Genomic DNA, 21,968 nt, shown 5'->3' on the forward strand with positions numbered 1-21,968 from the left:
CTCCTGAGTTAAGTGGCTTCAAAGATGTAAGGATGGCCACTGACTTGGGTGCCTTTAAAAGAGGAGGAGCAGGAGAGGGCTATCGAAGGCTTCTAAACACCAGGGCTCTGTTCTCCCTCCAGGGGCAGAGGCAGTAAATGTCTCTGGGGTGCCAGTGGCTGGGAACCCAAAGTGGGGAGAGTGTTGTTGCCCTTGGGTCCTGCTGGCTGCTGGGCTGCCCATGGGGGCATCTGGCTGGCCATTGTGAGGAGAGGAGGCTGGGCTAGATGGACTCTCTTTGGCCTGATCCAGCTGCCGGGCTCTTCTTGACTCCCACCAACCCTGACTGCTGGCTGTGGGAGCTCAGGATCATCTGGAACAGCTGTTCTCAACCTGCGGGTCCCCAGATCTTGTTGGACTACAACTCCCATCATCCCCGAGCTCTGGCCTTGCTAGCTAGGGGTGATGGGAGTTGTAGTTCAACAACATCTGGGGACCCACAGGTTGAGAAAGGCTGATCTGGAAGGTCACAGGTGTTCAGAACGTTGTTAGATGCCGTAGAAATGACTCAAAGCGACTTACAAATTCGACAGGAATGTTAAATCAATACAATCAATAATGTCAGTCATTGCAGATAGTAGCCATGGATGGCCTGAGACTCTGTGAACTTGTCTAATCCCCTTTTAAAGTCATCTAGGTTGGTGGCCATCGCTGCCTCCTGCAGAAGGGAGTTCCACAGTTTAACAATGAGCCATGCAAAGCAGTCCTTCCTTTTCCCTGTGCCGAATCCTCCCTCTTCCGACATCTGTGCTCCCGAGCCTTGGAGATTCCTGGGTGTGAGGGAGGCGCAGGCCCTTCTGTCTCCCTTTGGTGGGAAGAGTCCATTTCCTTCCTTCCAAGGCTCTCCTGAGATTCTCCTGCCTCTCTTCACTCCCGCAGGGAGTTGCTGAATGATGAGCGGATTCCCAGCCTCCTCCTGGACGCCGTGAAATCCACCATCAAGAAGCAGCGCAGGAAGATCCGGGCCAAGATGCTGGGCACAGCAGAGGAGCCCCTGAGCAGGTGAGTCTCCTGCTGCCTCCGCCTGAGGAATACCTGCAGGGCCGGTGTCTGTCTGGCCCACCTGGGACTCTGGCAGGAAGAGCCAGTGGCTGAGGATGCTCCTGGCACTGGGTCGCTGTGGATGCACTGGGACAGGCCTGGCTGGGACTGACTCTCAGGGACTGAGAATGTCTTGCTGAGCAGGGCAGTCTATCCTACACTTCCTCACAGATGGCTCACCTGTGGTCCTCCAGTTTCTGTTGAACTCCAACTCCCAGCAGCTCAGTGGTCAGGGATGATGGGAGTTGTAGTCCAGCATCAACCAGAGCAACACAAGCTCCCAGCCTCTGTGGTAATAATAATAATAATAATAATAATAATAATAATAATAATAATAATAATAATTTATTTATATGCCACCCTCCCCAGCCAAGACCGGGCTCAGGGAGGCTAACACCAAATACAAAAACAATTGATTGAAATACAGCTTAAAAAACAAGATTAAAATACAACATAAAAACATTAAAATGCAGCCTCATTTCAGTGGAAACTCAATCAAAAACTTTTTTGGGGATAAAAACGTCAGGTCTTCACCAAGGCTAACTATCCAGACTGGTCCTACATGGGCCAGAAAAAAGCCAGGGAAGTCCCCAAATAGGAGTTCCAACACAGAAGGAGAAAGGAAAAAATAAAGAGGGGAAGGGAATCAAATTGGTACACATTATTATTGTCGTCAATTAAATTTATATCCCACCCTTATTTCAAAAACAACCCCATTGCCCTGGCTGAAAGCAGGAGGCGCCTGGGTCGTGCTGCGCACGCTGGAGGTCCTTCTGCTGGTTTCACTGAAATGCAGAGTTGGGAGGGGACCCAAGGGGTCATCTAGCCCAACCCCCTGCAGTGCAGGAATCGGTTGTGCTTGGGCGACAGAGCGCTTCTTCAACCTGCTTTGGCTGTGCAAACCTCCAGTTCCAGTTTGTGCTCGGACCCCGCTGGCAAAAGACCTGACGGCCTGACCTTTCTCTTCCCAGCGACGAAGAGGAGGAGGGCGTGTGGCTGGCATCCCCCACGGGCTCGGACTGCGTGGACAGCCGCCTCCCTGAGTCCAAGATCCGGAGCTTGTAAGTGGAGCCCCCTTGGCAGAGGGGTGGCTGCTCTGGCTGGAGTGAGAGGTAGGGGCACCCGACTCTGGAAGAGCAGCCGGGCAGCAGGACAGCTTGCACACAGAGAGCAAACCGGCCCCAGCCAGTCCAAGCCTGCAGAGACTTCAGGAGAAGGACGAGGAGGAGAGCCGCTGGGCGGCAGATGGCGATCTTAAATTCAGAATTAAACAGGTTTAAGTTGAAGGCAGCCTTCAGTTTAATCAGCCTGAGTGGAGCAGGATCACAGCGGCTGGAGAAGAGGCAGGAGCCTGCAAAGGATGGTTTTGCATTTACAGACCTTTCAAGCCTGGTGCCTTCCAGATGTTTTGGACCCCAGCTGTGGGGCTATGCTGCCTGGTAGATGCAGCCCAAAACATCTGGAGGGAATCTGGTTAGGGAAAGCTGTTCTGAGTTCTCAGGGATGGCTTAATCATGCTACAACCTTAGCAGTTTTATACCTGCTTTTTTTAAAAAAAACAAAGATTATTTTTATATCCCACATTTATCCTCCTATATATGCTCCCGGGAGCACAATGAGGAGTGCATGGTTCTCCGCTCCCCTTTGATTCCCACAGTAACCCTGGAGGGTGAGGCTCTCAGTGGCTGCTGGTCGTAATGCACAAGCAGTCAGTGCCTCTGAATACTGGTGGCTGGGAATTGCAAGCGGGGAGAGTAGCTGTTGCCTTCAGGTCCTGCTTCCGAGCAGAGGAGGCCGGACTAGATGGGTGCCCTCTGGCCTCACCTGGCTGTTGTGGGGCTCCTGGGATGGTTCTTAGGGCGAGAGAGATGCCCTCCTTCCCATATGACCTCAGCTAATAATAATAATAATAATAAATTTTATTTATATCCCGCCCTCCCCAGCCGAAGCCGGGCTCAGGTCGGCTAACAACAATAAAACAGTACAAAAGTACAGGGGAATGGGCTGGACACCCGGCATTTCTGCCTCCAAACCCTCACCCAAGCAATCAGTCTATTATTTATATCATGTTCCTTTTTCTGCATGAGAACTTGGAGTGGTTTCACAGCATCAAAATAAAAATTAACATCTACAACAAAGCACACAAAAAAGAAACACAAAATTTCAGCCAGCAATCACAAACTCTAATAATCCAGTAAATGGTAGCAGTGAAATCAATCGGAGATGCAAAAACTCCACTCAAAAGCGAATGTTCTGGTTCTTCTGTGGGGCATTTCTCGACCTCTGCCAAACTCCACTTTTCTCTTTCTCATTCTTCTCTCTCTCTCTGCCTGCAGTTTTGGCCTCTGGTACCGCGGGAGGAGCAAAAGCAGCTCGCCAGAAGACTGCCCTGGAGCCTGGGAGATAGTTGACCCTCAAGATGTGGGTCCTGAGGAGGAGGAGGAGGAGCAGGGAGGGAGGGAGGCCTCCTGCAGCTTCAGCCCCCCAAGTGGACCCTCGCCCTTCCCTTGAGCCAGACGCTGCTGGCTGAACCCACAACAGCGCCCTGTCCGGGCTGACCCCACAAAGACGGCAGGCTCACAGAGGTCGCTGCCTGGCCTGCGGGAACAGCTCCAGCCTTGGAGAGGGAGGGAGAGAGGCAGCCTTGCAGAAGGCTCCTCTCGTGGGACTCTGCAGAGTCCTGCTTGAACCCAGGCCTGCAGCACAGCCGCTCGGAGGTGTCTCTGGCAGTCGTCTGCTGGTGCTGAGGGGAGAGGCGCAGAGGTTTTTATTCCTGCATAGCGTGCTCTGCTTGGCAGGGGAAGCAAGCTCTTTTTGAGATGTGTGTGCACTGATATAGCTGACTTGCAGAGCTGGGGGGATGTGAACCTGCTTTTCCCGTCAGCTTTGCTGGGGGGCTGATTTCGCCTGGGCTCCTTCAAGGACTTTTCAGTGGGTCTTCCCTGTTGCCCCCCCCCACTGCCACTGATGTATGAACGGCAGGCGGAAGCGCTGCTTTGAACACACTTGAACCTGGAATCTCATGTAGGAAAGTGCCCTTAGAACAATGCCTCAAAATCTCCCTGACTCCGTGAAGCACAGTTTGAAACCTAAAGCACTTCCCTCCGTATAATTTGCACACGTTTGGGGAATGTGATTTGTTTTTGTGAGAGATGTGTTTATATTGCACAAGAAGATCCCCAAGGTAGTTAACAAACATTGCAATTAAAATGTCAACCTTTGAAAGCGAATAAAGCAGGAGCCAGTAAAAGACTGAGACGTGCAGCGGGGGGAGTGGGGCCACGTCGTCCCGTTAAAGGTCAGGAGAATCCCATGGTGTCGTTCCAGCACTGAGAAACTATTAAATTTGTGCCAGCCCCAAGAGGGGGGAGATTTATTATTGGCCAACTGGGGTGCCGCCTGCACCCCCAGAAAAAGGGCCCGCTCTCCATTTGCCACCCAAAGCCTGCCCTCTGACCCAAATCTGAATGAAGGGGGACGGAGGTACAAAGGGTGATAAACTGAAGATGGGCCGGAAGTCCATGCAGATATTTTTACAAGGGGTGACCTGGGTTCTCAATTAGTCAAGAAACTGGTCTATGCATTAGGAATGCGCCCTCCCTCCAGGTGCAGTGATTGGGGGGGGGCCCTCAGAGGTTTGGGGTGGTGGTGGCTGCCAGGGGTAGCGACCCCTGAGCTGTGGGGCTCCCTCCCACCAGAGGTGCGCTTGGCACCTTCACTGGATGGGGCTGCAGGTGCATCTCTTCACCCTTGGATTCTTTGGACATTTTGGAAATGTATATTTTTAGGACCCACCTTATTTCTGTGATGGAAAGTTGTTTTAAACTGTATTTATATATATATATATATATATATATATATATATATATATATATATATATAGTGTTTTAATTGTTGCAGCCTGCCTTGGGACCTTAGGATGATGGGCGGGTTAATTAATTAATTAATTTTATCATATAGGAAGCTGCCTTAGACCACATCAGATCATTGGTCCATCTAGCTCAGTCCATTGGTGAAATGCAGAAGATGAGTGAAGGGCTGATGGGGGTATTACAGAAAGTGTGTGTGGTTTTTTTAGGGGGGTCCTCACACTGTCACCAGGATTCCCTCCAGATTTAGGGCCCCTCCAAATGACTTCTTTATAGAGTGTCCTTTCTGATTTCCTTGCCCGACACTTATATGGAGAACGCATTCTGCCTACTCTTTATTTAACCATTAGAATCATTTCATTGTATTGTTGGAAGGGACCCAAATGGTCCCCAATTCCAGCTCCCTGCAGTGCAGGAATTGCAGCTAAATTCTGATTAATTAATTCTGATTTGTTTGTGGGGCAGTGATTCGACAGTGAGCATCCCTCCTGATCTGCCTGGCGGGTATCGCCTGTTAATCATTTGTTCATCCCACATCATGATTCTCTATTGATTTCCTAATTGCAAGAAGTCAATTTAAACAACAGCAAAAATGTCAGCTGCAGCAGAGTGCTTTCATACCTGGTAATTGTGTAAGCCTGCCTTTGTGCTTTGATCTGCCTCACAAAATACTGACCGTCTGGAGGGAAACCCTCATTGCAAGGGAGTGTGTGCATGGCTGCAATGCCTTCTCTCGAGCAATCTAATGTTACCTATCAATGGTGGAACGACACACCTTACCAAAGCAGGGTAAGGTTGCCGAGTGATTATGAAACCAGCTGTGAAATGCATGTGTTTTTGGCTTTGTGCATACAATAAAACCAATTTAGTTTGACAGCTGCTGCTAGTTGAATCAGTGAGCGTGGAGCAGAACATAGCAGCGTTCATGGATTGCTATAGCTGGCCGTTTCCCCTAAGAAAGGCTGGGATTTGAGAGCAGCTTCAACCATTCATAGAATAAGCACAGCACACCATTCTCCGGGAGCCCACCTCTGACTCCCTTCAGAAGGATTCAGGACTTCCAAAGAGAACTAAACTTCCCCGAGACTAGAGGACTTCCCCGAGGTCTAGAGACATCCTTTATCTTAAAACAAGATTAAAGTCAATTTTCTAAGCTGAATTCTACAGTGGGGCTCCAAACCCCGCAGGTAGTTTGCGCAGTACAGCACACAGAATCCGGAGTCTTGGAGCCTGCTGCCATTCTTGCACACTTAACCCTGCCATCGTAAGTCCCTGCGGGTCCTTTTAGATTCATTGCTGGTGCTTGAGGCTCAGGTAGCCTTGGTGCTGAGGAATGCCCTCCATCGGCTTCGACTGGTGGCCCAGCTGTGCCCCTATCTGGACAGGGACAGACTAGCTTCTGTGCTCTGTGCTCTGGTATCCTCTAGGTTAGAATGCTGCACCTCATTATACATGCGGCTGCCTCTGAAAATGGCTTGGAAACTTTGGCTGGTGCAGAATTCGACGGCTAGGTTGCAAGAGGGATTGAGCATACAGTGCCAAACCTGGCCTGACTGCATTGGCTGCCAACCAGTTTCCAGGCCCAATTCAAAGCACTGCTTTTGACCTATAAAGCCTTAAACAATTCAGGACCACAGTACCTCAAGGTCCGCCTCTCCCCATAAGAAGCAATCCAGACGCTGCTATCACCATCTGAGGCCCTTCATGGGCCACCTGTGCGAGAGGTCGGGGGGGGGGGGCTCCCCACTTGTGGGATGCTCTCCCCAGGGAGATTCACCTGCTGCCTTCATTACAGATCTTCAGGTGCCCAGTGAAAACATTCCTCTTCTTCCCAGGCCTTTGACTAATTAAACAACCTATGAAACTGTGTGTTGGGGGGCATTTTTGAGTTTTTCTATTGTAAACTGCCCTGTGATCTTCGGATGAAAAGTGGTATAGAAATTTAATAAACAAATGCATGAAATAAAAGAAACCCAAACACCCACAACTCACAGATTTTCCTGGAAAGAGGTGTTGATGATGGGTGGGCTGGTTTTAGCTCTGCAATGCAGAAAAGCCTGGGACACAGACTCCGGCCGGACAGGAGTCCTCAAGCAGCAAAGGTGGTGGCGGCAGGGGGACTGTCTCTGCGTAAAGCATCCATCGGAGCAGGAAAAAGGTGTTTCCTGTTAATCTGCTGACATGAAGCTCTGCTAAAGGCGAGGGAGCGAACAGGAAAGACCCTACAAGGCCCTTGACTCCCCTCTTCACTGTGGGACTTTGGGTTGTGCCAGTTCATTAGCTGCCTCCATGGGGCTCCCTCCCTCCTGGAGCCTGTCCTGAGGGCTGGGAGGAAGGCTGGGACCTTCTGAAGGCCTTTATCAAAGAGGCACCATTCTGGAGTCACCACTGAAAAATCGCAGCCACCACGGAGAAGGTTTCTGGACCACCAGACACACTGGGGGAAGGAGATGACTCCCTTCCCTCGACCCCAAGAGGCGCCCTCCGCAACCACAGCTTCCCCCGCTCTTCCTCTCGCATTGGGCTAAAGATAGCCAGGGGCACATGTGTGTCCGTCCCTCTGTTGGTCTTGCCCTCTGCGCCCCTCCACCCACCTCCCAGTTTGCTTCCTCAGGAAAACCCAAGGAGGAAATGGGCGGGAGAAGCAGCGTAGGAAAGAGGCGGCCCAGGAGTGGTGGCCACAGCAGCCGACCGGGCAGAGTGTCAGTCGAGTGGGACTCCCTAAGGAGGGTGATGGAGTGCTGGGCCCTGCCACTATTCCTCTGCCTCCAGGCGCTGGGCTTGGGGGACGGGAGCAGCAGCCCTGACCTGGACCCCAGTGGGAGAAACGTCTGCAGGTCCAGCAGGTAGGAGACCCCCCCACCCGTGGTGGAGGGTCCCTCGCTTCCAGGCTGGGAAAGTCAGGCGAGTCCCAGTCCATCTTTCTTAGCATGGCTTTCTCTGTGTGGCTGTGGCTCTCCCAGGATGCAGGCAGAGAAGGACCTTCCCCCCCCCATCACTGCCCACCTGGGATCCTTTTGAACTGGAGGTGCCATGGGGGGGGGGGCTGAACCTGGGACTGACCTTCTGCATGCAAAGCAAGCGTTCTATCCTTGCCTCCATAGTATAGGGAGTTGCCATCTACCAAGTTGGACCTTTGCTCCATCTAGCCTAATACTGGCAGCTCTGACTGGCAGCAGCTCCTCAGGGTCTCGGGCTACTCGCTGGCTTTTCCCCATCACTGGCCCCCTGGTCCCCTTTTGAAAGCAGGATGCCTTAAGACAGGGGTAGTCAACCTTTTTATACCTACCGCCCACTAATGCATCTTTCTTGATGGTAAAATTTCCTTACTGCCCACCAGTGCTCGATGGAAGGAGGATTCAGCTGGTGCCGTAGAACCCCCTACTGCCCACCTAGAATCCTGAAACGCCCACTAGTGGGCAGTAGGGACCAGGCTGACAACCCCTGCCTTAGGGGTTCAGACCTGCATCCTTCTGCTCTGCCGCTGAGCTACAACCCTTCCCTTGTATATGAGATTCTGTTCCTCGTGGTTCTTTGTAAAGGGGCTGGTTTTAAAAAGGAACACAGGATGCGGCCTTGGGCTGACCCAGCTTGCTATTGCCTACACTGACTGGCAGCTGCTCTCTGGTGCTTCGGACAGGGTCTCCCATCCTTTCTTGGTGAGGCTTCCAGGGACTGAGCCTGGGGCGTTCTGCACGCGGAACAGATGCTCTGTGTCACTGAGCTGTGGGGTGGGGGCAGAGTGTGTGGGCCCCATGTCGTGCCCTCTGCTTGAGGCGCATTTTCCACTTCTGAATATCTCCCCCACCCCCACTATTGTGTTTTCAGTTTCCTGCCATTCATACTGAAGTCTATTTAAGTTCAGGACTGCTCTGCTCAAAGCGCGAGGAGGAAGAAACAAAACCACTTCTCCATGGGCACATTCATTCAGGGGCCGTGAGCCTGTGCGCCCCCCCCTTCCCCAAATGATGATGAGGCTTCTGCTCCCATCCTCATCCCTGACCATTGGCCCTGCTGGGACTGAGCTGGAAGTCAACAACAGCCGCCCCCTGCATTTAGGGTCACCCACAGAGCCAGCTGTTGAATAGTGGGGAGACATATCAGACGACACAGCGATGCTTCCAAAGCAGCTCTTTATTTGTAAGCTGGAACAGAACTGAACTGAGGAGCTCAGTCCGCCTGCTTATATAGAGTTCCACTAGAATGCAACAGTAACCATATTCTGTAACTATCCAATCACTGAACGTCACTTTCGATCCTTCATTTGCATAACTATCTACAGTATCCCCCTGCTGGCCCAGGGTGAGAACTTCAGTACATAACACCAGCAAGGGACCTCTTGCAAAGTTTCCCCTGCCAATCGATAACTAAACTCAAAGCGGAGGGAGTGGAGCCCCCTTGGGTGACATGCTCTGTAATAAAGAATCATGGAACTGTAGAGACGGGAGGGACAGCCAAGGGTCATCTAGTCCCACCCGCTGCAATACGGGCTCAAGGTGGGCTCCATTTCCTTACTGGGCTCAGTAGGCCAAAGTGACCAGTCTGGAAACAGAGAAAGCTGAAAAGTGAACTTCAAAGACACCCCCTCTAAAAAAAAGGTGTGTGTGGGGGGGAGAGGCAGGCCTGTTCTTACTGGCTGTGGGAGTTAATAATAATAGTAGTAGTAATAATAATAATAATAATAATAATAATAATAATAATAATAATAATAAAATTTGTACCCTGCCCATCTGCCTGGATTGCCCAAGCCACTATGAAAACATAATAAAACATCACACATTAAAAAGCTTCCCTAAGCAGGGCTGCCTTCGAATGGTTACAAAAGTCTCCTTGACATCTGAAGGGAGGGTGTCCCACAGGGTGGGTGCCACCACCGAGAAGCCCTCGGAGCTGAATCTCAGTGTCCAGTCTGAACGAGGGGGGTGGAGACGCTCCTCCGCGTAATAGATGGCGCCATCAAACTGCGACTCTTTCTGGGTACTTTTGCCAGAAGAGGGTGGTGCTGCTGGGGGGGGGGACAGAGAGTGGAGCCCCCTTCATTGCAGGGGGTTGGACTAGATGCCCCTTTGGGCACCTCCCAACTCTACAATTCTATGATGCTATGACTCTCCAAACTTGCAGCCCAGCAGGGTGCCTTTTGTTTGCCGTTTGTCTGTTTTTCTGTCCCCCCCACCAGCCACCCGCCAGTCTTCACCTGCTGCCCAGGATGGAAACAGGAGGGCCAGGAGTGCCCAGCTGGTGAGCATGTCCACCTTTCCCTTCCTCTTTCGGTTCTCATTGCCCGAGAACGAGGGCTTGTCTGAACGCCTCCTTCTGTCTCCTTCCTGCCGCGGCCAGCACTCTGCACGGGAGCAGACGCCTGCCGGGAGGGGGAAGTCTGTGTCCGCCCGGGGGTTTGCCGCTGCCGGCCTGGATTCTTTGGGGCCAACTGCATTGCACGTGAGTACTGACTTCAAGGTGAGGTGGGGGGGGGCACAGGCGGACAGAGTGGGAGGGGGCTGGGAGATTCTTAAGGGACAGACGGACCACCTGGTCCACGAGGGCAAATGGGGCTCTGCCCCAACCACCTCAGCCAACCCCCACCTGCCTGCCTTCTGAATGGCAACCAACCCAGGGGTGGGCTCTGCCTCTCATTGGCTCTCTGGCGCCACCTACTGCTAGGCTCCCTGCCTTCTGCCCACTGGGGCTCCCACACAGTGGACAAGTGCAGGCAGGCAGTACTACACTATAATAATATTTTTTATTTTTACCCCGCCATCCCCAGCCAAGGCCAGGCTCAGGGCGGCTAACAAGCAATAATAAAAACAAGCTGAATGAATACAACTTAAAAACAAGATTAAAATACAACATTAAAATACTGAAACATTAAAATATTAAAATGCAGCCTCATTACAGGAGGAGAAAAGGAAAAAGAAAGAGGGGGAGGGAATCAAATTGGCTCCAAGCCAAAGGCCAGGCAGAACAACTCTGTCTTACAGGCCCTGTGGAAAGAAATCAGATCCCACAGGGCCCTGGTCTCATGAGACAGAGCGTTCCACCAGGCCAGAGCCAGTGTTGAAAAGGCCCTGGCTTTGGTTGAAGCTAATCTGACTTCCTTAGGGCCCGGGACCTCTAAGGTGTTGCTATTTATGGACCTTGAGGCTCTCCGTGGGGCATACCGGGAGAGGCGGCCCCGTAGGTACGAGGGTCCTAGGCCATGAAGGGCTTTAAAGGTCAAAACCAGCACCTTAAATCTGACCCTGTACTCCACCGGGAGCCAGTGCAACTGGAAAAGAACTGGGTGAATATGCTCCCATGGCAGAAACCCCATGAGGAGCTTCGCTACAGAATTCTGCACCTGCTGGAGTTTCTGGGACAGCTTCAAGGGCAGCCCCGCATAGAGCGGATTACAGTAGCCAAGCCTGGAGGTGACCGTCGCATGGATCACTGTGGCCAGGTTGGGGCGGGAAAGATAAGGGACCAACTGCTTGATGAGGCGAAGGTGGAAAAATGTTGCCTTGGCTGTTGCTGTAACCTGCGCCTCCATGGAAAGGGAGGCATCAAGGATTACACCCAAACTCTTAACAGAAGGCAATGGCACTAATTGGGCCCCCGCAAGAGAAGGGAGTTGGTCCCTCATCCCCATGCCATCCCGACCCAGCCAGAGGACCTCTGTCTTCGAAGGATTTAGTTTCAATCGGCTCCCACGAAACCATCCAGCCACAGCTAGACAAAACAATGGCAGCTTCCAAGTTCCCATGTCAACCCTTGTTTCAGAAGCATGAGGACTAGAACCCTCTTTTATTTTTATGGGGAGAGACACAGCTCTCTGGCAGAGGGAAGAGTCCTGGCCTGAAACCCTGGAGAGCTGCTGCTGCTGCCAGTCCGTGCAGGGAACGCTGAGCGAGGCAGCTTTTTCACCACCTGCCCTTCCCTTCCAGGCTGCCCCGACCAGTACTGGGGTCCGGACTGCAAAGAGAGCTGCGCTTGCCACCCCAACGGGAAGTGCGACCCGGCCAATGGAGAGTGCCGCTGCCACCCAGGGTGGTGGGGCCCCCTCTGCCAGTCTGTGTGCCCGTGTGGCCCCAGAGGCCGCTGCGACCCCCTCACCGGGGTCTGCCATTGCGAGCCAGGCTGGTGGGCACCTGACTGCAGGCGCCAGTGCCCTTGCAACCTCTCCGGCTCCCGCTGCGACCCCGTGACGGGCCGCTGCCTCTGCCACCGGGGCTGGTGGGGCAGGAGGTGCTCCTCGCTCTGCAGCTGCCACGGCTCCCCCTGTGCCCAGGAGACCGGCCGGTGCGAATGCCGCGCGGGGCAGTGGGGGGCAGCCTGCCAGGCCAGCTGCCAGTGCCTGCACGGGACCTGTGCCCCCCAGGACGGGCGCTGCACCTGCCACGCCGGCTACCAGGGCGACAGCTGCAAGGACCCCTGCCCTGCTGGGAAATACGGGTTGCAGTGCATGCAAAGGTAAGCTGGCGGAAAGCTGCCATGATATATTTCTGGGAGACGGCGGTATATAAATACTTCTATGAATACGTGCAAGCTGGGGGTTTCTGGCTAGGGCTGAGACTGGGCCCACACGACACTAGCCATGGCGGGGGGGGGGGGCAGGGTCCAGTATACCTGAAGGAGCGTCTCCACCCCCATCATTCTGCCCAGACACTGAGGTCCAGCGCCGAGGGCCTTCTGGCGGTTCCCTCACTGCGAGAAGCCAAGTTACAGAGAACCAGGCAGAGGGCCTTCTCGGTGGTGGCACCCGCCCTGTGGAACGCCCTCCCACCAGATGTCAAAGAGAACAACAACTACCAGACTTTTAGAAGACATCTGAAGGCAGCCCTGTTTAGGGAAGCTTTTAATGTTTAACAGACCACTGAATTTTAATACTTTGTTGGAAGCCACCCAGGGTGGCTGGGGAGACCCAGCCAGATGGGTGGGGTATAAATAATGAATTTATTATTATTATTATTATTATTATTATTATTATTATTATTATTATTATTATTATATTGGGGAAGCCCTTCTCCTGGGCACCCACTTCCTCTCTTCCGCATCCTGCCTCCCCCCACAGCTGCGGCCACTGCCAGGACCTCAAGGCCTGCTTTCCCGTGGATGGATTGTGCCCAGCTTGTGACCCGGGCTGGAACGGGACCCACTGCAAGCAGCCATGCCCACCGGGGCACCATGGGAAGAACTGTGCCCTGCTTTGCCCTCCCGGCTGCCGGCGAGGAGAGAGCTGCCACCCAGAGACAGGGGAATGCCGGAGCTGCAAAGCAGGCCTCACAGGTGCCAGGTGGGAGCATGCGGGGGCCGGTCGGGTGTGGGAAGTGGCCCTGACCTGCCTGGAGTGTGGGTAGGGCAGCTGGGGAAGGAGAGGGGCTCCATGGGGCTGGTGTAGGCCCTGCTCAACGACATGGGGGGAGGGCAAGCCAGAGCGGTGGAAGCTGCTCAGAGGGGCGCCCCCCCTTCTTCACAGGCTCTGGTGCCACCTACTGCTCGGCTCCCTGCCTCCCGCCCTACGGGCATCAGCCGCCACTAGTTTGTGGGTGGGTGCCTTAGATGCCCTTGGAAACGGAACCCGGGACCTTCTGCACACCACGTCAGCTGTCCTGCTGCCCTTGCCTGCCTCCTCCCCTGCAGGTGTGAGCTTTCCTGCCCGGAGGGCTTATTTGGAGATGGATGCCGGTTTGCCTGCCCAGACTGCTTCAACGGGAGCTGCGACCCGGCCTCTGGGGCCTGCGTGTGCCAGGCTGGGTTCTGGGGCACCAGGTAAAGTGGGGGGGGGGCTTGTGGAGGAAGAGATGTGGGCTTCCCAGCCCACGAGGCGGCTGCTGCAGCTCGGACACTTCCTGCTCCTCTCTCTCCCTTTGCAGCTGCAACTGGACCTGCCCTGAAGGGTCTCACGGCCCCAACTGCTCGGAGCCCTGCCAGTGTGGGGGGCGCCTGTGCCACCCTGTCACCGGGGACTGCCAGTGGAGTAAGTCACTAAGGGCACAAAGGGAGCACAGAAGCAGCAGCAGCTGAGTCAGGCCATCAAAGACCAGTATCCTGCTTTCTTGGTCCCCAAATACCCTAAAGAACCCAGGAATCTAAGTGGACGAACTCTGGACCTGGAGGCCCCATAAGAACATAAGCACCCTCTTCTCACAATGGCCACCCTGATGCCTCAAGCCTGGAAATGGTTTAAATTTGCAGAAAAGGGAACGTCCTTCCTTACTAAACCACCCCCCTTCTAGGACTGTATAACCAAAGCAACCTTTAGACCAATGCAGGGATTACGGCCTCAGTACCAAGTCACCCCGCTTGATAATCCAGCTTGAGGAAGAGTTCTGGTGGGGGTTCAACAGCCCGCTCACTGATTGGTGATGTTTTAGTTGCTCTTAATAATAAAGGGACTTCTGGATTTTTCCAGTGGCAATTTGACGCTTTGCCTTGCATGCAAATGTCACGTCTCTCTGCCACTGAACATGGGGAGAGCCAGGATCTCGGTGGGCCAGGCCAAAAGGGGCCGATCAGACACCCCCAAGGCAGGACGGAGTGTGGCAGAGACACTCTCCCCACCTGCAGTTACAAGCAACTGGCCTCTGATAGGGGAGATAGAACATAGAATCACAGAACCGTAGTTGGAAGGGAGCCTGAGAATCGCCTTGTCCGACCCCCTGCAATGCAGGATCCAACCTGTAACCTTGGTGTTTTCAGCACCACACTCTTAACAACTGAGCTATACAGGACCACGCTTAGCTTATTTATTTTGCATGCAGAGGATTGGCAAATGGTGCACCAGGATATGGCCCCTGATGTCCTTGCTTTGAGAAAAGCAGGACTGCAGCTGCACCCACTGAGCAAGGCAGCCAGAAGTGGGGGTGGGGGTGGCTTTGAGTCTTGGGCTAGGACCTGTGAGAGGCCAGGGTTCAAATCCCCACCCAGCCATCATGACGCTCACTGAGGTGGCCTTGATCTAGTTGCCACCCCTCTCAGCCAACCTCACAGGGTTGTTGTGAAAATAAAAGGGGAAGGGTGGAGGAGAACCACGTGTGGCACTTTGAGCTCCCTGCAGGAAAGGTGGAGTGTTTTATAGATGCCACCCCTGCTTTCCAGCACAGCCAGGCCTTGCTTCTGTGATCATCTAGGAGGTGGGGGCTTCTTCCCTTGCTTTCTCTGACTTCTCTGTCTCCCCAAAAGGACAGAACCAGGCAGCCCTCTTAGCAGGAATCCTGACCCCTTTAATTCTCCTCGTCCTCCTCTGTATGTGTTGCTGCTGCTGCTGCTGCTCTGAGTCCACCCCGATGGACGCCAGGTACTGATACAAGGCCGTGGGGAGAACCCTGACACTCTGTTTAGCAACAGCCATGTGCCAGCCGCTGTATACCACCTCTGCCTGGGGCACTGAGACTGTTTGGCAACGGAAATTGCCGGGGTGGTGGTGGGTGGAGCCGGGGGGGGGGCATTCTTGAGAAACAGTTAAGCCAGCTTTGTACTTAGAATAATGTGGACTAGAAGCATGCTTTGTTTTCAAAGGCAGGCCTAGAGCACTTATGCAAAGGGTCCCCGTGGCACATCTGGCTTAGAAGGTCCAGGTGGCCGGCGAAAAGACCCTTCTCTGCCAGGGATTCTGGAGAGCTGCCAGTCAGAGCAGGCAATATTCGTCTTCTAGGAGTACAAGGCAGCTGCTTGTGCTTTAAGACAAGGCCCACAGTTCAGTGGGGCAGAGTTCCTGCTGTGCATGCAGAAGGTTCAGTTCCAATGGCCCCTCCAAGCAGGGCTGAAAGATGCCCTTGTATGATCCCTGGAGAGCCGCTGTTCTCATTAGAGATCCAGAGGAGATCTGTCATATTGATTTCTGACGTGCTGGTGGTATTCCACGAATCATAAACTGTTGGAGGAGCATCTGGTCCTGTGAGCCAGAGCCCACAAACAGGCTGACCACTTCAGAGACTGAGAACTGGGTCAGAAACCACATCTGGAGCTGGAAAAGGAGCTGCTGAGTGTCTTTTCTCCAGCTGTGCTCCCTGTCCCACAGCACCAGGAGAGGGGGCCCCACCTGTGCACAGGAAATGGGTGTGTGTGTATGTGTGGAAGGCCTTTGTCCCTGCTTGTCAGTTGCACAGTGCCCAACACCCTCCTTGTGTGAAACTGGCATCTCTTTGCTCCCTCCCCAGGTCGGCAGCTGCGGAGGGAGATCCCATCTCCCGCGTGAAGCACCATGTTCTGGGGACGTTGGCCAACCTCAGCCCTGCCTTGCCCTGCTTCTCCTTGGGGGGCTACAAGCTCCCACGCGTGACAGGTGAGATGTGGCTGGGGGCTGCTGCTGACTTGTGACCGGCTTTGTCCGGCTTCTTGGCCTCCTGGTGCCCCTTGGAAGTAAGAAAGGGTCACACGGCTCAGGGACAGTCCTAAGAGCTGGGGCAGGTGCCCCCCCCCAAAGATCTGTGGGGCAAGAAAGCCTGGGAAGGAGAATGGATGGGTGCTGAGCGAAGGCCTGTGGTTTAGAGATCCAGGATGTGGGAACCTTCCTGTTTGTGCCTTGCTCTAAACTCTCGTTAACTTATTATTTATTTCATAAAATTTATACCCCGCTTGATTCTAAGAAGAGAAAACCCTCAAAGCAGTTTACTAAAAGGATAAAACAACAAAATTATCAGTGCACAAAGCTGACAACTTGAATTCAAATCTTTCTAAAAAGTTGTAGTAACGACAGACTAAAAACAGGTTAAAACTGGCTCCAGCATTTCTAAGCATCTGGACAGGCTTTGCCTAAACAAAAATGCTTTTAGCAGGTGCCAGAAACATCAAGAGGCAGGGAGTTCCAGAGTGCGGGTGCTGCCATACTAAAGGACCAAGTTGGGTGGTAGCTGTTAGTGATGCCAGTTCTGCAGATGAAAACTCTTGCACTCCCCTTCCCCTTCTTGGGGTTCCTTTCTCTCTCCCTCTCTCCCCCCTCACTTGGGGCAGTCTCCCACCATGACGCCGAGATCCCCTTCAACCCCAGCTTCATTGAGCCCCCGTCAGCCGCCTGGCCTTCGGACAGCTCCTTCTCCTCCTCCTTCGACACAGACGACAACCAGGAGGACCCAGCCTCCCCTGCCCAGGAAGGTAGGGCTGTGGGTCTTGCTCCCTTCTTCCCATTGGCCTCCCTAGAAGGCTGGTGAGGTGGGGGGGCGGGCACAGTGTGGCACAGTTCAGATGCCAAGACCTCGGCTACTGAGTCACACGCTCAGCCACAGTGAAATGGTCTCCAGCAGTGGGTTGGCCCAGATGGGGACATTTGGATTTTTGAGGGAGGGGGCCACCCCTCTAAATCGCCTCCCTGACCCCCAGGTCAGGCCCCCCCCCCACGCAGAAAGCAAAGGCAGACACACAAATGTAAACATTGATCTTACAAGGCATCTGAATATTGGCCTGCAAGATGGAGCTGTTCCCCCAGGCCTTTGGCCAAGGCACAGCCTGACCCCCTCCTTCGGTAATCCTCACAGAACTCTAGCCCAATGGTTGCCATTAATTTGATTTGAACTGATTTTATAATGAAATGATTTTAGAATGTTGTATTATTTTACTGTTGTTAGCCACTCTGAGCCCAGCTTCGGCTGGGGAGGGCGGGATATAAATAAAATTTTATTATTATTTATTATTATTAAGAGCTGAGCCCTTCTCCCCCTCCTCTGCCTGAGCCCCACACCCAGGGCTTTTTTCCAGCTGGAACTCACCGGAACTCAGTCCCCGCACCTCTCAAGTGGGGGGCATTCTAAGAGAACAAGGGAGACACTCACGGTGATTTCCAGCACCTCTTTTTCTAGAAAAATAAACTGCGCACACCCCTTTCTTTCAGCGGCCGGTGCTGAGCACCAGCCAGGATTCCCCCCGGAGGAGCCAGCCTTGAACTCGGAGCCCTTCACCATCCCCCGCACCTCCAGCATTGCCAAGGCCAAGCGCCCCTCCGTCTCCTTCGCAGAAGGCACCCGCTTCATCTCTCAGAGCCCCAGAGGCTCCACGGAGGCCCTGAACCCCACCTGGAAGGCCAAGGCCCCCTGGGGCTCAGCCCGAGCCACCTCCTTGCAGCAGCCCACAGCGGACCCTGCTGGGCAGGAGGGCCTCCCTGCGACGGGCGATTCGCCAGGGGGATGCTACGAGAACGTGGAGGCCGGTGGTCGGGAGGAAGGGAGCCACAGACCCGGCTCCTCCTCCTCCACGCAGAGGAGCAGCTCCGGGGGCCACAGGAAGCGGGGGAACAGCTCCCGGCACGTGGCCCAAAGAGTGGAAGCCCTGGAGGCTGCTTCCAAAGCACAGACCAAGGGCCCCAGCGTCACCACCATCTACGTGACCGTGGGCAAGGCGGGGGGCGAGGGGCCGGTGCAAGCTGTCCTGCAGCGGCTGGGGAGCCTGCAGAGGGCCAGGCAGCTGCCCAGGGAGGAGGCGCAGCAGCGGCCAAGGAGAAGGAGCCTGGAGGGCCTCCTCCAGAAGCCGCCGCGGAGGAGAGGGCTGCTGGACTCTGAGGGGGACGCCGGGAGGCTGCTGCCCCAAGGTGGGACCGGCCAGGAGGCTGCCGCCATGCTCTGTGCTGAAGCCAGCACCCCGGAGGAGGAGGCTGAGGCCCAGGGCTTTCCCAGGGGCCCAGGAGCTCCTGCTGGTGGAGAGAGTGGCGGCAGCAGTGAGTCACCCAGCAGCCACAGCCAGGCTGGAGGAGGTAGAGGAGGCCCCTTGCTGGAGAAGGAGGAGCAGGAGCCAAAGTATGAGAATGTCTCTGGGTGGTCTAGCTCTCCGTAGGCACCTAGAACCTACCCCACCCCCAAGAACCTTCACGGAAGCCACTTGGAGGAGAGCCAGCCATGTAAAAGGCCATGTCCATTGGTGGGGCCGGGAAAGGGGCCCGTGGCTCCACCGGACGCTCCTTTCCTGCATCCGGCAGAAATCTGCCATGTGGCAACTTGAACAAGGGGCCAGGAGAGTCCAAGGAGCCGATTCTCAAGTACCGGCTTTCGAATGAACTTCTGCATATCTACTTGTCTGTTTTAATTTGCAGGCCTTGTGTGGCTTTGTTGTATTGGGTTGCCACGAGGTTTTATAATATTGAACTTTCTTTCTTGGTAAGCAGCCTTGCAGTCAATTTGGTGAAAGGCCGATTTAAAATAACACAGATAAAAGGAGTGGCACGTGCATGCACATCCCTTTGCGCCAATCCCTGGTTTTTATCCTGAGTTCCTCACAGGCTAACAACTGCTAGAAACTCCCCTGGGACCTTGCTCTCCACTATCACACACCTAAAGTGGCTGGGAAGCCCCTCTGGCTCACCTGCAGTATCTTCAGTCACTCAGGATATGCTTACCTTTGCGAAGAACTGCTGCACAGACATCCTTTATCCTCCTGAACTCTGAATTCTCCCAGAACTGACCTCTATGAAGCTGAGCCAAGTTTCTTCATGTCCTTAATACACGGAGAATACCGGATCTCTCCTGATCTCCCTGGTGGGGAATGTTTACGCTTCCCTGACGGAAAATATTCTGAGTGTCATGACACCAGTTTTGGTGTGGATGCTCCGCAGGCCTGGATGGGACCACCGTAAGGAAGATGAGCAGGGGATGTACCTAGAATCAAAACCAGATTATTACTATTATTGATTAGTATTATATTATTTCCACTTAAAGAGATTTATTGGCTGCTCTGCAGCTGGAACCCTGGCAGCAGCATACAAGAAGTCAAAAGCAAATGTAAAAACAGGATAGTATAATACGCAGCCCAACAGTAAAACTGGGCAGTGATAAATTTCAGTCATAAAAATGTAAAACTAACAAGTTTTAAAAGACTGAGGTGAACAAACAGACATTTTTTTAGCTGGTTCCAAGAGCAAAAGCAAAGTGGGGGGGGGCAAGACTAAGAAGACCCTTTCTTAAGTCACCGCCTGCCTTAAACCTGGGGGGTGGGGAGTGGGGTCTCAAAAAGAGCCTCAGGCACAATAATATCAATTTAAGTATCCTGGCCAACTATGCCGATGGTGCTTTGAAATGCAAAAGCGGCACTTTGAGTTGCACTCATGACTGGTCCAAGAGTCAGCACAATTGTGTAAAAGAGATGCCGTCATGCCCAGTCCCAGTTACAAAACACTGCTGCATTTTGCTCTAATTGTAAAGCACTCTCCCAAAATATTTACAGAGCAATGATAGCTGTGGCCACAAGGGGGTGCTGCTGCCACTGGCAACAGACCAGCCTCACCTGGCACAGGGTGCTTCAGATTAGGCACCCAATAGCATCCTCCACCCCCACAAAGTCTGCTAATCTGGGGGAGTGTGACACCACCCAGATCACGCTGGACACCGCCTCCCATCCCAGAGGAACCACCTGCCCACAGCACCACTGCCTTGGCTTCTGTGCCTTCTTTGGAGATCCCTCGTAGCCAAATAAGATTGACTTCCATGAACACGGTCTTAACAGTGAGTCAATAAGTGACTGTGGAGGCCAATTCTGGATCCACACGAACTTCCACAGTGGGGACAGTGGTTTCCGGGCGGGAGATGATCATGGTGTGGATTTGACAAGTGTGCCTTCCTCTTAGCACGTATCTCCCTGGCGTCCTGAGTTTGAGTCTTCAAATCTCGTGACACCTTTGGTAGAGGCTGTTCTCCAATTGGAGCGTTTGCAGGCCAATGTTTCCCAATCGTTGGTGTTTATACTATTTTTTAAGATTTGCCTCCAGAGAGTCTTTAAACCTCTTTTGTTGTCCACCGGTATTTCGCTTTCCATTCTTAAGTTGGGAATAGAGTAGTTGCTTTGGAAGACGATAATCAGGCATCCGAACAACATGACCAGTCCAACAAAGTTGATGTTGAAGAATCATTGCTTTGACATGGGTGATCTTTGCTTCTTCCATCTGTCATTCCAGATGACATTAGATCATCTGTCTTCCCAGGTGATGTGTAAATTTTTTTGCAGACACTGTTGATGGAATCTTTTGAGGAGTTGGAAAGTAGTCCATGTTTCACAAGCGTACAGTAAAGATGGTAGTACTAACTTGTCAGGACGGAGGTGAGCATCATGCGTGAGCCTTGAAGGCAAGACCTCGTGCCTGGAGCCAGCCTGCAGAGATGCTTCACCCCAGAAACTCCTCGCAGTGCCCTGAGACTAAGAGTGGAGGACAGTTTGCCAATTAGGTTGGTTCACCTGTCACTGCAAAGGATGTTTCAGAGTGTCAAGCAAGGCCTTCGCCCCCAACTCTTCCCATTTGTGCAAAGGGAAAAATTAAACCAATAATTTATATGCCACCCATCTGACTGGGTTGTCCCAGCCACTCTGAAAGACTTCCTCCCACTTTTTCTCCTGGCTGCTGAACAGCCTGCCCATCTCTGCTAAAACTACCAGGAGTTCTGCGGCAGGCAGGACCCCTTGGCTGTGGGCTGAGCTGCTCTTTCTGCCTCGTGAGCCCCAATGGCCACCCAGCAGCTTGGAGGACAGCCCCTTCAGGCTCATGCCAGCCAGAGCTTGGCATGGAGGTGGGCAGGGAGGACACCAAACCCAGAGGCCCACCCCCACTCCTTGCATAAGCACAAACTATGGTTGGGGGGCAAGGAGGGACCGCACCTTTGCAGCCTTTCCAGGGGACACCCAAAGAGCATCGTTTCTTGGCCTCCAGGCACAGGAATTCTTTGCTTTCCATTCCCGCAAGAAAGGCTGACTGATCCTGGGAGCAAAGCAACCCAGTCACACGACGCTGGACGTCAGGCAGGGCTGGCTCAGAAGTTGGGGAGGGGGTCTTCTCTGTGGCAGCCCCCAAGTGGTGGACCCCACCCCATCATACAGCTGAAGACGTCCGTCTTTCCCCTGGCCTCTGCGGTGCGTTTTCAGCCCCCTGCATTCATAGAAGTGTAGAGCTGGAAGGGACCCCAAGGGTCATCCAGTCCAGCCCCCTGCGACTCCTGTTGTGGGAATCTGATTTCACTCTTTGATGAGGGTGGGTAATAAATGCAATGACATTGCTAATAATAATAACCACGAGGAAAACAATCCGGCCCTGGGTGGCTTGGTGCTGCCTGGGGGTGGGGGGTGGGGAGCCGTGGC

At 53.5% G+C, this 21,968-nt stretch overlaps 2 protein-coding genes across 3 annotated transcripts in view; both read left to right on the forward strand.

The window, feature by feature from the left end:
* The window catches only part of RILP (Rab interacting lysosomal protein), a 12,398-nt gene extending 6,575 nt beyond the window's left edge, over window positions 1–5,823 (forward strand). For both annotated transcript variants that reach the window (XM_083587873.1, XM_083587874.1), the window contains exons 6-8: window positions 919–1,041; window positions 2,052–2,141; window positions 3,417–5,823. In XM_083587873.1, the coding sequence (XP_083443999.1) occupies window positions 919–1,041; window positions 2,052–2,141; window positions 3,417–3,591 (388 nt within the window). In that variant the 3' untranslated portion in view covers window positions 3,592–5,823. The remainder of the gene's footprint in view (window positions 1–918; window positions 1,042–2,051; window positions 2,142–3,416) is intronic.
* Window positions 5,824–5,955: 132 nt separating this feature from the next.
* SCARF1 (scavenger receptor class F member 1) lies at window positions 5,956–20,748 on the forward strand. Its single transcript, XM_083587588.1, has 11 exons — window positions 5,956–7,795; window positions 10,126–10,187; window positions 10,287–10,388; window positions 11,870–12,395; window positions 12,997–13,218; window positions 13,566–13,694; window positions 13,799–13,902; window positions 15,108–15,222; window positions 16,085–16,209; window positions 16,878–17,018; window positions 17,752–20,748. Exons 1-11 carry the CDS (start codon window positions 7,494–7,496, stop codon window positions 18,684–18,686), a joined length of 2,763 nt encoding a protein of 920 aa, XP_083443714.1. The 5' UTR covers window positions 5,956–7,493; the 3' UTR covers window positions 18,687–20,748.
* The last annotated feature ends 1,220 nt before the right edge of the window (window positions 20,749–21,968 follow it).

Source organism: Podarcis filfolensis, assembly GCF_964270895.1.
Source record: "Podarcis filfolensis genome assembly, chromosome: 15".
Classification (NCBI taxonomy): Eukaryota; Metazoa; Chordata; class Lepidosauria; order Squamata; family Lacertidae; genus Podarcis; species Podarcis filfolensis.

Excerpts from the sequence above, each read along its gene's own strand:
- SCARF1 (XM_083587588.1), top strand. The coding sequence starts at position 7,494 with ATGTGTGTCCGTCCCTCTGTTGGTCTTGCCCTCTGCGCCCCTCCACCC. Across the intron at positions 7,796-10,125 it reads AACGTCTGCAGGTCCAGCAG|CCACCCGCCAGTCTTCACCT; the intron begins GTAGGAGACCCC and ends CCCCCCCACCAG. Across the intron at positions 17,019-17,751 it reads AGCCTCCCCTGCCCAGGAAG|CGGCCGGTGCTGAGCACCAG; the intron begins GTAGGGCTGTGG and ends CCTTTCTTTCAG.